Source organism: Pteronotus mesoamericanus, unplaced genomic scaffold, assembly GCF_021234165.1.
Source record: "Pteronotus mesoamericanus isolate MK-2021 breed Mesoamerican mustached bat unplaced genomic scaffold, CSHL_Meso_final scaffold_54, whole genome shotgun sequence".
NCBI lineage: Eukaryota > Metazoa > Chordata > Mammalia > Chiroptera > Mormoopidae > Pteronotus > Pteronotus mesoamericanus.
Window position 1 is genome coordinate 47,385,257 of NW_026555321.1, and position 14,182 is coordinate 47,399,438.

At 38.2% G+C, this 14,182-nt stretch overlaps 1 protein-coding gene across 6 annotated transcripts in view; it reads left to right on the forward strand.

Annotated features, from left to right (window-relative positions):
• Positions 1-14,182, forward strand: part of ATXN7 (ataxin 7) — a 134,864-nt gene that overhangs the window by 90,097 nt on the left and 30,585 nt on the right. Inside the window, exon 1 of one of the 6 annotated variants that reach the window (XM_054595915.1) lies at positions 11,690-11,886. The exons of the other annotated variants lie outside the window; for them this stretch is intronic. Coding sequence (XP_054451890.1) covers positions 11,820-11,886 — 67 coding nt within the window. The 5' untranslated portion in view covers positions 11,690-11,819. Of the gene's footprint in view, positions 1-11,689; positions 11,887-14,182 lie in introns of those variants that run through there. 6 annotated transcript variants of the gene reach the window in all.

A 14,182-nucleotide genomic window follows, 5' to 3' on the forward strand; every position in this document is an offset into this window, starting at 1 on the left:
AGGGGCTGGCAAGAGGTATCCAAAGGCATGAAAGACAAGGACCTACGACTTAAATTACTTTATACAGCAAAGCTCTCATTTAGAATGGAAGGGCAGATCAAGTGCTTCCCGGATAAGGTAAAGTTAAAGGAGTTCATCATCAGGAAGCCCTTATTATATGAAATGTTAAAGGGACTTATCTAAGAAAAAGATCAAAAACTATGAACAGTAAAATGACAACTAACTCACAATTATCAACAACTGAACCTTAATAAAAGAAAAGCAACCTAAACAAACAACTAAAATAGGATCAGAATCACAAAAATGAAGACCCCATGGAGAGTTATTAGCAGAGAGGGGAGGGGGAGGAAAGGTGCAGGGAATAAGAAGTATAATGGGTGGGTACATAATAGACAGGGGGAGGCTAAGAATGGTATGGGAAATGGAGAAGCCAAAGAACTCATACGCACAACCCATGAACATGAACTAAGGGCCGGGGGGAAATGCTGGAGGGAAGGAGGTGCAAGGTAGAAGGCGATAAAGAGGAGAGAAACAGTGGTACAACTGTAATGGCATAATCAATAAGATATACTTAAAAATAAATTAAAAAATAATAAAAAAAAAGAACAAACAGTAATCTGAATTGATGGATCCCAAACCTGCTGTGCTTCTGACCAAAATGGGTATATTTAAGTGGACCACTTCCTAGGGACCTTCCAGATTTACCAGCTGGCTGGGAATGTCCAAGAATAGGACTCAGGAATCTGCATTCTAAACTGCTCTTGAGGCTTACTGAGAACCACAAGCTTGCTCGGGTACATCCTGTGCTGCACTGTGTTCCCAGTGCCTGGTATATTGACTGGCACAGGCCTGCATTCAGAGATTTGTTGAGTCTAGCAAGAGTGGCACAAAAGGAGGTGCTATTTTATTAAATTGATTTTTAACTTTATGTTATGTGCTGGAAATGTCACATTAATTGTCTCTAAAACTTTTAGTATGGAGGATGACTGAGATGGTAAATTTCCTAGGGCTAGAAACAGTTTTTTAAGTTGTTTACTAAGTTGGGAATCTCAATTGATCAGTTAGTATTAAATGTGTTCGTCCTAAACTGGCTACTGACTAGCATAAAATTTGTAGTCCTATTCAGATACATTTACCGTGACTCTGAATAGGTAGGACTAGCAGATGACTTGAGGGTGTTCTGTGGTCAAAGAGCTTCCCAGGTGATTCTGATAACCTTGCACTGCTCTGTGCTCTGCTGCTTCTCTTTGAGTTTGTTTATGAATAACACATTAATCTCTCTCACCCTACCTTATGCAGACATAGGGTGCTCTTTATCTAGGTGAAAAAAATGATTGATGTTAATTCAGCTCCAACAGGTGCCATACTTAGAATCTCTTGTTAACCAATTGAAATGCAACTCAAATATCAGCCGTTGAGGTATTTTGCCTCAGATTAGTTAGGCTGACCCACTCGTTCACCTCTTGGCTAAGCTCTGAGTCCCAGAGCAAGGTCTCCATAGTCACATGTGCCTCTACCACCTTTTTCCAGTTTTAATCAATTGTGTTCCATCTTTTTGATTTGCTTACTTAATTCTACTTAATATTTTTTCTTTCAATCAAATCACTTATATTTAAATAAATCTTTTACCAAAGGAAAAAACCGTACTAGAATCATCAGTGGGAAAATTAATGTTGTTTGCCCTGGATGTTAAGTATAAAAATAAATACAGTGAAAAGATGATTAAATTCTTTGATGCTCTTGCCAGTGCCAGCTCTGAGTCCTAGGCTCGTTGCCTTTGTTGAAAAGGAGATAGCAGGGTGTAGGCATGTGTTACCCACATGGTAGTATAATGTTATCAGAAGAATTGAAAGAGATTTGGAAAGGAAGTAAATTTTCACTTGCAATTTACTGTAATTAATGTTGGGGAGTAATAGTTACTCCATGTTTTGGGAAACACCAGCTAAAGCTGTTGGATTTGGTTTCCTCTTATATTTAGGGGGCTATCTACTGAGCTCAATCCTAACCCTAGCAAATGCCATACCTGGGAAACAGAATTTGCGAATCTCATATTGATCTGCAAAAGGAATACAAATAAACACCTCTTGCCATTTATCAATTGATTTTATGTATTGATTTCCTACCAGTTGCTGTCAGTGGCATGTGAGTCTAGCCTCTGTAAAAATATCTGCCCCTCTCAGACCTCTGCTCACAGAGGGATGTCACAAATACAACTTTTCCATAATGTTGTGACACACTGCTGTGATCTTAAAGCTTTCTGCACTTGCATAAATTCTATTTTTTTAATACCCTTTTAACCAGAGGATAAGTAAATAGAAATTACTCATACTTTTTTAAGCTAATTAATTGGTTTCAAAGAACATTAGTATAAGAGCAAAATGAACCTTACTCTGTAAGATCCAGTGGGCCAGTTCTGACAAAAAATGCAGGTGACCATTGTTGACACTTCACATAGTTGTGACCAGTGATTGCCATCCTGTAATTAATATACATCAAAAAGCAGAAGTTTTGCTGTTTAATAACTAACTCCCCCCGTTTTTTGCCATTTGATTGACCTAGACATAGAGTAACATCTTCAGGTATTTTGAATGAGTTATTTTATTTGGCTATTAAGTAACTTTGGGGACAAAGAAAAACGTTTCTTTTTTTCTCTCCAGTGTGCTAGCTAAATTTGGCTACTAAATTTTTATAATCTAGATACTTTATACTCTGAAACATCAGTGATAGTTAATATTGGCATTCATTTAAAAGTCCATAGACTAATGATAATTTTTAGTAGCATTTGAAGATTTACAAAACATTTTGCGTGTATTACCTCATTTCCTGTTCTTACGGACACACTAAAAGGATAGTTTCATTCCAAGTTTATAGATCAAACTCCTAAATTAAATTTCTTTCACACAGATAAAATGTACCAGGCCAGATTTTCTAACTACCTATGTCTGTTTCTCTTGCATATAATACGGATGTCTGGAGTTAAAAGAAAACCCAGAAAAGATGTAATGAACTTCACCTGTCACAGACCTATCATTAGTGACATGTTCTAGCTCAGGTAGAATTTTAATTTTGCTTAGAGTATCTGGGTCAGCATTTTAAACCTATTGCCTCAGAGAGGACATTTAGTAATTCAAAGACGTAATGATAGTAGGTAGGTATTTGATTTAGCACAGTCCTTGGATTTCTCTTCAGACTGTTCTACTTTATTTAACCCTAAATCATAGTAGCTAGCCAAAGCTAAATTTCTCTTTTTGTTCCAGCCTCGTGACATTTCATAGCTTCTTTAGAGAATTGGTTGGCATATTTATTTCGGAAGTCAGTATAAAAATTGAAACTTGTTGGAAAGCCAAAAAAATACTTGGCTCTTTTGCTTCAGAGACATATGCCAGGCCTTTCACCAGCAGCGGGGGGCTGAGCCGGGGAAGGGAGGTAACCAGAGCAGGCATATCAAAACGTGAACCATGTCAAGGTGGACATTAGTTTAACTCTTGAAAGAAATTGCCAGTTGACCATTTGACCTAAAGTTTCTTGTCACTGAATAGCGTGATGTAAAATAAATGCCATGAATTCCATTTTTCTTTGCCATAAACCAAATAGTGCTAATACAATTTTTTTCTATTATATAATAAGTAGGCATCTTTAAATGGTGTTATTTTTGCCATTTGTATGAGCAACATTTTCAGTTTTAGTTATAAAATGTGTTGATTTTTTTCCTCATACTGAAATCTGTACCTTTATCAATGTCTGTGTTTGAGGTTTTTTGAAAAATAAACTGACAGTGGTGCTGTTCATATATTTAACAAGTATTTATTGTTACCTGCTGTCTATTATAGGCATTGCTTTCTACTGAACTAGAAAAGCAGTGTCTTTGATTTCATGTAGCTTATATTCTGTTTAGGGAGGGTGGAGCGAGAAAGAATCATGTAAAATAAAATTATTTCAAGTAGTGATAAATGCTAAGAATAATGTGAAAAAGGATGGCTGTGGTGACATTTTAGATAAGGCTAGGCAAAGAAAGCCACTCTGAGAAGTTGATATTTAAACCCAGTGATGAAAAAGAGCTGGCCATTTGAACATCTGGAGGACCAGTGTTCCACATAGAGAAGAGTCCAAAGATCCCAAGGGGGAAATGCATTTGGCAGAAAGGCGAGCGAAGAGGTGGGAAAGCAGTGTGCAAGGAGGAGAGGGGTTCAGGTTGAGGTTGGAGAAAGAGGGGCTAGGGCCAGAGGGTTTCAGGCCCTGCAAGCGACTAAAGGAATCAGGATTGGACCATGCAAGCAAGGCGAAAATCACTGGAGGGCTTTGAGCAAGGAAGCATCTTGATCTGGTTCAGGTTGGTCTGTGGAACAAAGGGGGCAAGATTGGAAACAGGGAGACCAATTGAAGGGTTGTAACAGCACTAGTCCGGTGACAACTGGATCAGAAGAGAAAGCTTAAGACTGTAACAGTAGAGGCTGAAAGGTGTGGATGAAATAGGTATCTGCAGGGAATTAGAAAGCCAGGGCCTGCTGCTGAACTTAGGGGAGAGCAACATGGGAAAAGAAAGGATGAGGAATGACTCATGGGGTTTTGGCTTAAGCAACTAGATGAATTTACTTTGCTTGTGGATCATGGGTTTGTTCTTTCAATTTGTATATGGGTCTGTTGTTTTTAATGAGGTGTACTGAGGCCTTGATGTATTATATTTAGTCTGTAGACATTTTCTAAAGATTGTAGGGGTAGAAGATAATTACTACAGAGATGCCAAACTTTGGGATCACTTATTCTTTTGGGGTTTTTTGTTTGTTTGTTGTATTTTTGTAGTGAAACAGTATAAGCTAGAAAACAAAAGAAAATGTGTACACTTTTCTGGGACTTCTGATGTTCTCATCTGGGTAGCAAAAACTTACTGATTAAAAAACCAAAAACAGTCCTGGCTGATGTGGCTCAGTGGATTGTGCACCAGCCTATAAACCAAAGGGTTGCAGGGTTCGATTCCCAGTCAGGGCACATGCCTGGGTTGCAGGACAGGTCCTCAGTTAGGGGCACATGAGAAGCAACCACACATTGATATTTCTCTCCCCCTCTTCTTCCCTCCCTTCCCATCTCTCTCAAAATAAATAAAATCTTTTAAAAATGTATTTTTTATTAATAGTAGTAATATACATTGCAAAAAAAATAACCAAAAAGAGAATAAATATGTAATCAGAATGAATAAGCTTCTCCACCTTTCTTTTCAGGGGTACATTTTGGCATGTACTCCTGGAAGCATTCTAAACCTGAGCAAAACAGTTTATTTGGCTGCATACTTTTTGTTCCCTCACACATATGCAAAATTAGGTTTATTATAAATATACTTTTTAAGCTTAATAATCTGTCTTATTTTTTCATGTTAATGTATATTAGTCTACTTCCTTTTGAAAACTGCCTATTATTCCACTTTATTAATGTATTTAAATTAATTTAACCAGTCCCCTGTTGGTGGGCTTTTAGATTTTCAGTGTTGCATTGTTGCACAGAGTGTTTCAAAGACCATTCTCCTTTGGGAATTTTCTGTCAATACTTCAGCGTATTGGTTCTCCACATGGAGACCAGTCATAATTGCCCTTCAGGTTAGGATGACTATGATTTAATGAACTACTGCAACTTGTGATTTGTGTCACCAGGATGAGACAGTGAAAATGTGAGTTTCCAGCACTATCAATAAATAAATTGTTAATATCCACCAGTGCTGCTCTTGATTGTCTGCTACATACAGAAATTATGAGGGTGGCTGTGCTTCGGGTTTTAAAGGGGACATTTTAGGATATAAACCCCTATTTTGGTTATATTTGCTAAAAGATGTTTTTCCTGACAGTCATTTCACAAGACTAATTTGTATGTTGACTGGTTAAGATCCATTTACATCTGCTTTTTCAACCCTTTTAAAGCTGTGATCTTACAGAGAATCTGAAGAGGGAATTTTTATCACTTCCTTTTGCTGTAGTACCTACTTCCTGGCTGGGATAATTCCTCTCATGCATATTATAGTCCAGGCCCATCAAAAACACTGGTTTGGGGCAAGGGGGCAGTGGCTAAATTTAGCTATTTCCTTCCTGATTCCAGATTGTGTGTATAAAAATCCCAATTTTAGGTTTACTTCTACATTTTGTTTTTTAAGACAACAGTTCTCAAATTGAACTTCAAAGAAAGTGTATATCTTTTCTTCTTGTGTGTCTGAAAGTTAGAGATAGATCGATCGATCGATCAAGGACGGTAATTGTCATACTTTAAGTTAAAATAATCGGTTGGCCAAAAAGTTTTAGTTTTTTCCATACGATGTTTCTAATAGTGCTTAGTTGTCTTTAACTTATTCAAAACAATTTTGTTAGATTGTATTATGACAGCTGTCATATCAGCATGCATTTTCAGAAAATTTTCAAAATTGGTGAATTTTTGTGTAGCCATTTTAATATTGAGGACGGAAGAAAAAAATGCAAATTTTCTGAATATTATGCTTTATTACTTCAAGAAAGGTAAAAATGCAACTGAAATGCAAAAAAGGATTGTGCGGTAGGTATGTGGAGAAGGTGCTGTGACTGATGGAACGTGTCAAAAGTAGTTTGTGAAGTTTCTTGGTACTATTGACATTTTAGCCAAGTAATTCTTTGCTGTGGGGTTGTCTTATGCATTGGAAGATATTTAGCAGCACCTCTGGCCTTTGCCCACGGGCAGCCAATAGCAGGAGGTAGCTGACATACTCAAAATATCCAAATCAATAAAGTTATTTCTGAAAATGAAAATTGTGTCTTTTATTTTATGGAAAAAACTAAACGAACTTTTTGGCCAACCTAGTACAAACAGTAAACCCACACACACTATAGAGTTCTTGATTTGTAGTCCTAGGATCAAAAATTAATTTGAGAATGAAATATGTTTCATTGTTTCTTATGCTTGATATTATTAGAAGTTAGAATTCCTAATATTAGATTTGTAGTGAGCTTTTTAAAGTTAAGATGTTTCACCAGTGTAGCTATTACTGTTCTCAGCTGTGCTCATTGAATCTCAGTTTGCTTAGCCAAACAAGTGAAACGGGTGTCTTAAACAGGGTAAATTATTTGATGGAATACCAGGATTTCATACTTTTAAATTTTTTCAGCTCCCTTCACAGTCCATTTTTTAAAATTTATTGATTTTAGAGAAAGAGAAAAACATTGATTTATTGTTCCAATTATTTATGCATTCATTGGTTGCTTCTTGTATGTGCCCTGACTGGAGATCAAACCCACAACCTTGGCATATCGTGACGACACTCTAACCAACTGAACTACCTAGCAAGGGCATTTTTCATAACAAAACCTTGTTAAATCACTTTCTCTATGGGTTTTTTGATTGGCACATGAATATATGAAATATATATACCCAGCAAATATTTTTACATGGATACAGAAATGGAATAATTTCAACCATGCTATTTTCAGTTAAGCCTCCTTATTTCTTACTTCATTGTTTCTTTCTGCCTCCCCACCTTCTCCAACTGTAACAGTCCCTTTTACATTAAGCCATCTATGTAATGTAGTACAGTGTTGTACATAACTTAGTAGACATCCTTCCATATTTTTTCTCATGTTCATAACTCTATATAGGCACGTATAGCCCCATGTTTCATTAGCAGGACCCTTGGATCATATTTGTACCCAAAAATGGGTCCTGTTATGCATGCTTCTGCATCTTTTCTACTCAGTGGTAGCACATTTGAAACACTTTCACATCCCAGGAGAACACTAATTCCCTCTTTTTAATGCTAACTTCCTGTTCTAAGGTGTGAAATGGAAGGGAGCTTCCTCAGCCAGGCTCTCTGTGGAGGTTAACTGTGTCTCCTGTTTTATGCCTTTGTGAACAAAGCAGCAGTAACTACCCCACTATCTGTCCTTAACTCTGGTAGTTTTGTTTCTCTGCGATAGAGTCACAAGAAAGGATTCCTGGATCAGAAATGGCATTTATTTACATTGTTAATAGCTGCTACTAGATTGTTTCCCTAAAGGCTATAATACTTTATGTCCCTACTAGCCATGTATGAAAGTATCACCAGCAGGAATAGGCACTTTATTTTTTTAAGTTTCCATTTCATTTTCTAAAGCCTCTTAGATCATTTTACAAACAGACACACATACACAAATGTGATTAATTGTAATCTGACTTTGAAATAAATTTCTCTAACAAGTTAAAACTTTTTGTGTTACCAGAGTAGCACATATCTTCTGAGTTTGACTGATATTAGTGACATCAGGCAAAAAGATCTTCCAAAATGAGTGGTGGTTTTTAAAGATATTGATTTAAACAATTACAAGCACGTTTCCTAGCATCTATGGAAAATTTCTATCATTCTCTGTGGGATTTACCTTCAGGGAGGAAATCTAGTTCTGTTAGGCTGGTATTTCTCTCTGCAACATGTGTAGTCTCCTAAAGGATAACAATTTTTGGTGAGATTAATTGAAGTCCCGGTGAAAAACTATTGTCAGTTTTATTTTGGATCTCATTATCCTCCTTACATTTGATGTGATTGGTTACCTTTTAACAGTGTTCACTTTGTGTATCAAATAATGACTAGGCTGAGGTGGTGGTGGTGGTGGTGGTGGTGGTGGTGATGATTATTATTATTATTATTATATATTATGGCCTCTATAAATCTGGCCATGAGGTTATACTTTATTTGCCTGCCTTTGAACTATTGGAACAGTTGAAAGGGGACACATACATGAAGTGAGGCTGAGCCCTGAAGGAGCCATCCACGGAAAGGTCAGAGGAAGGCTGCTAGGGGCTCTTAGCCCCCAAGGTAAATTATCCCCATTTCCATTCCGTGTTCCACCTCTCCTCATCTGGGGTGAGGACTAATGAGCAGTGGATAATAATATAGCAACATTTCTTGGTTGAAGCTAATCTGATTGAGGACAGCAGGCTTCCAGGTCCACAGCTAAATGAATTGCTTGGTATTTCTAAGTTTGAAAATACTTTCTCCCCCTTTCAAGTGCTCCCTGGCAGCAGGTAAGGAATGTTAAAGCTCCTGTAAGTGCCAATTAAGGCCAATTATAAGTTGCCCGGCCTGCTGAGGCAGTGAAGTGGAGGTAGTGGAGACATGTTGTGCTCCTGTAAACTGGAGAACTGCCTACCGCCAGTGACAGAAACAGTATTTCCCAACTGCTTGTTGCCCTGCAGAACACCAAGCAACATCTCTGCTGACTTCTCACAGATTTGACTTAGGAAATCCCAAGATTTGTTGAGGACTTCACTAATTTCTCTGATCAAAACCACTCTCTTTCTCTTACTCTTCATTTCTTAATGTAATGTCCACCATCCAATTTCCTTGTTTCTAAGCATTTAGGATGTGCTGGGCACTGTGTTCCGTGTGTTTACCTTTCTTATTCCTCACACAGCCCTGTAGGCGGAGGCGGTCTTAGTACTTCTCAGGGGAGGGAGGACACAGGCCCCAAGGAACTGAAGTCCCCGGCCCAAGGCCAGTGAGCCAAAAGTGCTGAGACTGCGTGCTGGCTGCCCTGAGCCTGTGCCCTGGGCCCTCGTAGCTGCAGGGACAGGTCTGCCATTTGCTGCAAAGGTTAATTCACAGAAGAATTTGTGTCAGTTCAGGACTCCCTTTGTGCAACCAGAGTAAAACTGATGAGTGCACACCAGCCACACCTTAGCCATTACTATAATTTTTGGTCTGTAAGGCATGGATGTTACTCTATTTAAATGTTATTTTAATCTATAGTATGTTTATTCTTTCATAAGAAATAACAAATCTGACCGTGCCTGCAGACCTAGACCCTTAATATGGGCCATCATCGGGGGATTTAATATCAGTAGAAACTTTGTTCGGATAAGATATTGGAAATGGGTTGAAGAAAATAATAACATTGCTTTTCAAGTAGAACAGAGCTGTATCTGCTTAAACATTTTACTCAGGGCATTGAGAGCAATGTATGCATATGTTTAAAAGATTTATTTGAGCTCTGTGCCTAGTTTTTGTATATTTGTGTATATTGTACAAAATTATAATTTCTTGGAGTACACTATCATTCATCTCTTTTTTTGATGTAGGTCTTAGAAATAAATTTGTTTCTCTCTTGGTTATATATGAAATTAAATGTAGACATGTTTGTAATATTTAAAAACATTTGCTGAAATTCACCCTGGTTTTTGTCATGGATTCCCTGAATTATGATGGATTGGCTGGTTCTCGTGATGATTGTTTTGCCCTCTGTACTGTCACCCTCTACAAAAGGGGACATTAGAGAGTCAAGCATCAGTGCTGGGAAACTGGCAAGGAAGCCAGTGTCCGACCTGGCGGATATGGTGGTATAGAACTGAGGTCTAGGCTAGAAGCATCCTCTCATCTCACTTCTGTTCTGCATTTGATGCCATCAAGGAGACTCCACGGTTGTCCACTAAGGAGGCAGGTGGATTCAGTGACTAATACAGCAAAGGATTTTTTTTTCCCTACAAGTTTAAGAAAACCTTCAGTGAATTAAAATTCTTATTTTTTGCTATTTAACTTTTGATAGATTTGCTCATCCTGTCATTCTAAGACCTGTTGATGGCTCTTTCCTTGTGTTCATTTGTTGTCTTTTAAGGACCAGCATAGTTTTGTTTCTTTCAATGTGCCTGTAAAAAAATCTAAGGAAAAAAAATTATGCTTCAAAAAATCCTCTGGATCTTAATATTGCTCTAGTGGTTAGAATCTGAGTGCTTACTGTGAAAATAAAGCAGTGTGGCTATTATTCTTTTGTTTTAGTCAATTTAGAATTTTTATCTGGTCTAATAGAAACCATTTCCTATGTCTCATGACTCTTTCCCACCCCTTCCAGGCTGAATTTTTTTTATGTGTAATCTGTATCTTGTTGCCAGATATTCTGCATGGGCTGATGGGATTCTCTAAACGAACCCCCCTCCCACACACACAGACACACCCTTTGGACATGTAAAAGTGTTCATTCTGACATCTGAATCTTATTTTTATGTACAGCCTTTATTATCATAAAATTCAGATCCATCGGCTTTCTTTTTTCCATGCCTGACAGTAAGATTTGGTGAATGATAATGGTGGAGGTAATGATGTAGGGAGTGTAAAAGGCTGAGGTAGGGAAACAGCTAAACCATGAAGACATTGTTTACAAAGAGCCACTTAGAGGAGTTTTTGGATTATGAACATAAAAAGGTAGTCAGCTTTTGTCAGTCATTCAGTGATTGAGACTCTGGACAATCAGATGTATATTCTTCTGAAATTAGACATATTTTGTGAATATGCACAGAAAGTGGGTTCATATTTTTGTGACTATATTTACAAAGAAAGGTGTGCCTAGATGTGACAGACTTTTATTTTTTTAAAGTATAGATCATGAGGAAATAAAATGTGAAGGAGAGCTTGCTGATATTTATAGAAATGTGTAACTTTAAACTTCTAAGTCTATGGAGACTTTATAATGAATCCTGGATTTTCTAATATATCTGGTAATAGCAGTGATTGTTTAAAGGTATTCAGAAAACCAGAGTATGAATAATTCGTTTTAGCAGGTTAAATTTACAAATTTCATCTTTCCCAGTATGGCAAGTTGCCTTTCAAGTAAAAGGATTAATTTACACCAGCCAGGACGCCTTCCTTGTATGACCATATTAGATGAAATTAGACTCCACCCCTTGTTTTCTGTTGATCTGCCAGGACCTTTGTAATTCAAGTGCTTTTTACAGTAGTAGCAAATGTTACATAAGACCAAACATGGAGCATATTTTAACTTGGTGGGCAGACCCAAATCATGATGGAAGCCTTCAGTAGCAAGTGTGCAATTAAGCACAACCAAATTATGTGAATGGAAGGTAACAAGAAGCTTCTCCAGAACAGCCCTTCTTCCGCACCAGGGCTGAAAGCTCCGGTGGGTAAGTTTTCCAAGGCAGTTTTCAGAGGCTGGGCTTGGCTCGGGGCCCAGTTCTGGATGAGCCTACAACAGACGGTGAGTTAGGTCTTTACTAACATTACACAGAACCAAGCAGAGCGAGCTAGAAGAGTTCGTACAGGCCTCTTCCCTCCTGGTATTTGTCCTGTCCTGCCCACAAGCTCAAAGCGCTGTGCTGCTGAAGTGGTGGAGAGGGTGAGCTCTGCGGAGAGGGGAATTGCCACAGAAGGGATTAGCTGCTGCTGCCGTCCACAGGAGCCATTCTGAAATGTCATTTGAGTGATCTGGCCAAAGTTCAAATGCAGACGGGAGTTGAGTTTGCTATTAACTCCAACAAAATGCTGAGGTTTGCACCAACAGTTCCTGTATCTCAAAACAGGGAGAGAGCGTTGCTTACGTCGTTCTAAAAATGGAGGAACGTTGTAATATTCTTTAACTGTTTGTTTTTTATCTCACTTGTGGTGAGGTTTCATGACAGGCAGTTCATACTGTTTCCGGTAAGAAAGTGCCTGAAAGCTCTTTTGTTTGATACTTCATATCCACAGCAAAGTTTCTAACAGAACACTATGTTGAGAGGAAAAACAACTTCAAAATACAAACAGCAACCCGGGGAAGTCATTCAGTAACTTGAATTGAGTGTATAAAAATATAATTATTGACTGACTGCCAGAAAGGACAATTTTTTTTCAGTTGTTATTAAGGTAGACAGTACAGCTAAGCTGATTCTTCTTGGGTGGGTTGGGAGGTTGTTCACAAAGTTACCTTAACTATTTCATGCCTCTGTCTGAAAGCAGGAAGTGAGGTGATTGATGGTTGAGTACTGTACTTTTCACTAGATTCACATTTCATGCCTTCTGCAGTAATGAGCTTGATGAGAAGGTTTTAATTGGGGTTGAAATTTAGCTTACCAGTTTCAAGGAAGTTAAACAGATCTTAAACCTTTAATCAAATTGCTGTTAATTCCCTAAAATTGATTTTTCTAAAAGCTCTTACCTGTTGTCAGGTCATTTTAGTTTTGCCATTTCTGGTTTCATATTTGAGTATTGCTTTTGGTCTTTATTTGTTTATAGCCACAGCCTATAGGTGGGGCAGATACTGTTTCTCCTCAGAAAAAAATTTATACGTGCTGCAAACTCATTAAAGACAGCAGCATTGTTAGGTAATGAATCACTCTTACTAACATGCTTAATGAAGGAGGCATTTTTGGATTGTTCTGAGTTTGAGGGTTTTGTTATCATTCCATGTTCACAGTCTTCTCTCCACCATCCCTCCTCCCATCCAGAATGAAATGAAATGAAAAGGATAGAAAACCAGTGGGACATAGCAATAAGGATGTGACAGCCTCAGTGCAGCAGTTGGCCACAGATGGGGCTCTGATCCCATTGTACCTTGGACTTGCTGCAAATTTGCAGCCTGGGAAAACAGTACTCCCTTAGGGGGTTCCTACACAGACGTTTTCATTAAAAAAATAAAAATGAAAAAATAAAAATAGGCCTCTAATTTGATTTTTATTAGGTTCCTTTAACTCTCCCTCCCACTCCCCTTTCAGAAATTGGATTGGAGTGGTAAAGACATACTGTTTTTCTTAATTCTCTTGCATTTTGATGCTACCTTTGTATTTTTCATTCGGGAAAAACTATGACCTAGATCCAAAATCGACTACAGAGATGCTCTGTAAAGAGTATGTTGACGGTCTAACAAACTAGGAGGCTGAACTTAACATGATAAATAGGGTGCTTTTTTTCCCCCTAACAGATAAAAGATTAAATCAAAAAGTAGCTGGAAACCTGTGGATTCTTTATTTTGGCTTTTTTTTTCATCTCCTATATTGCTATCTGAGGAATACAAACAGCGTTTCAAGTCCATGATGGGGTGGGAGGGAGACAGGAGTGAACCCTGAGACCTGTGTGCATCACTCAGTGACATAGTACTTCTTTCAGGCAGGTGATCGCTTGCTGAACTCTGTCAGTATCACTTGGGTGTCACTGCTTCTGGAAGACAGCAGAGAGAGGTCCATATAACCTTTAACAAAATAGACGTGTAAGCCAGAATTTCATGGTATCCCATAGCCAGAAATGGTGATAGTAGAGCCCAGAGGTGGTTCTATGATCCATATAGCAGTGGCTGTGTTTGCTCAAGGCAACAGCAGCCTTTTCCCCAAAGGTACTTTCTCTAAAAACGGGTGTGCGTCTGAGATCCCCCCTGATAACCTTCAGTTCAGAGTCTCTACCTTGAACAGGGAGGGTTGCAGGAGCATAGGAAGGGCCCCCTTACGGAAA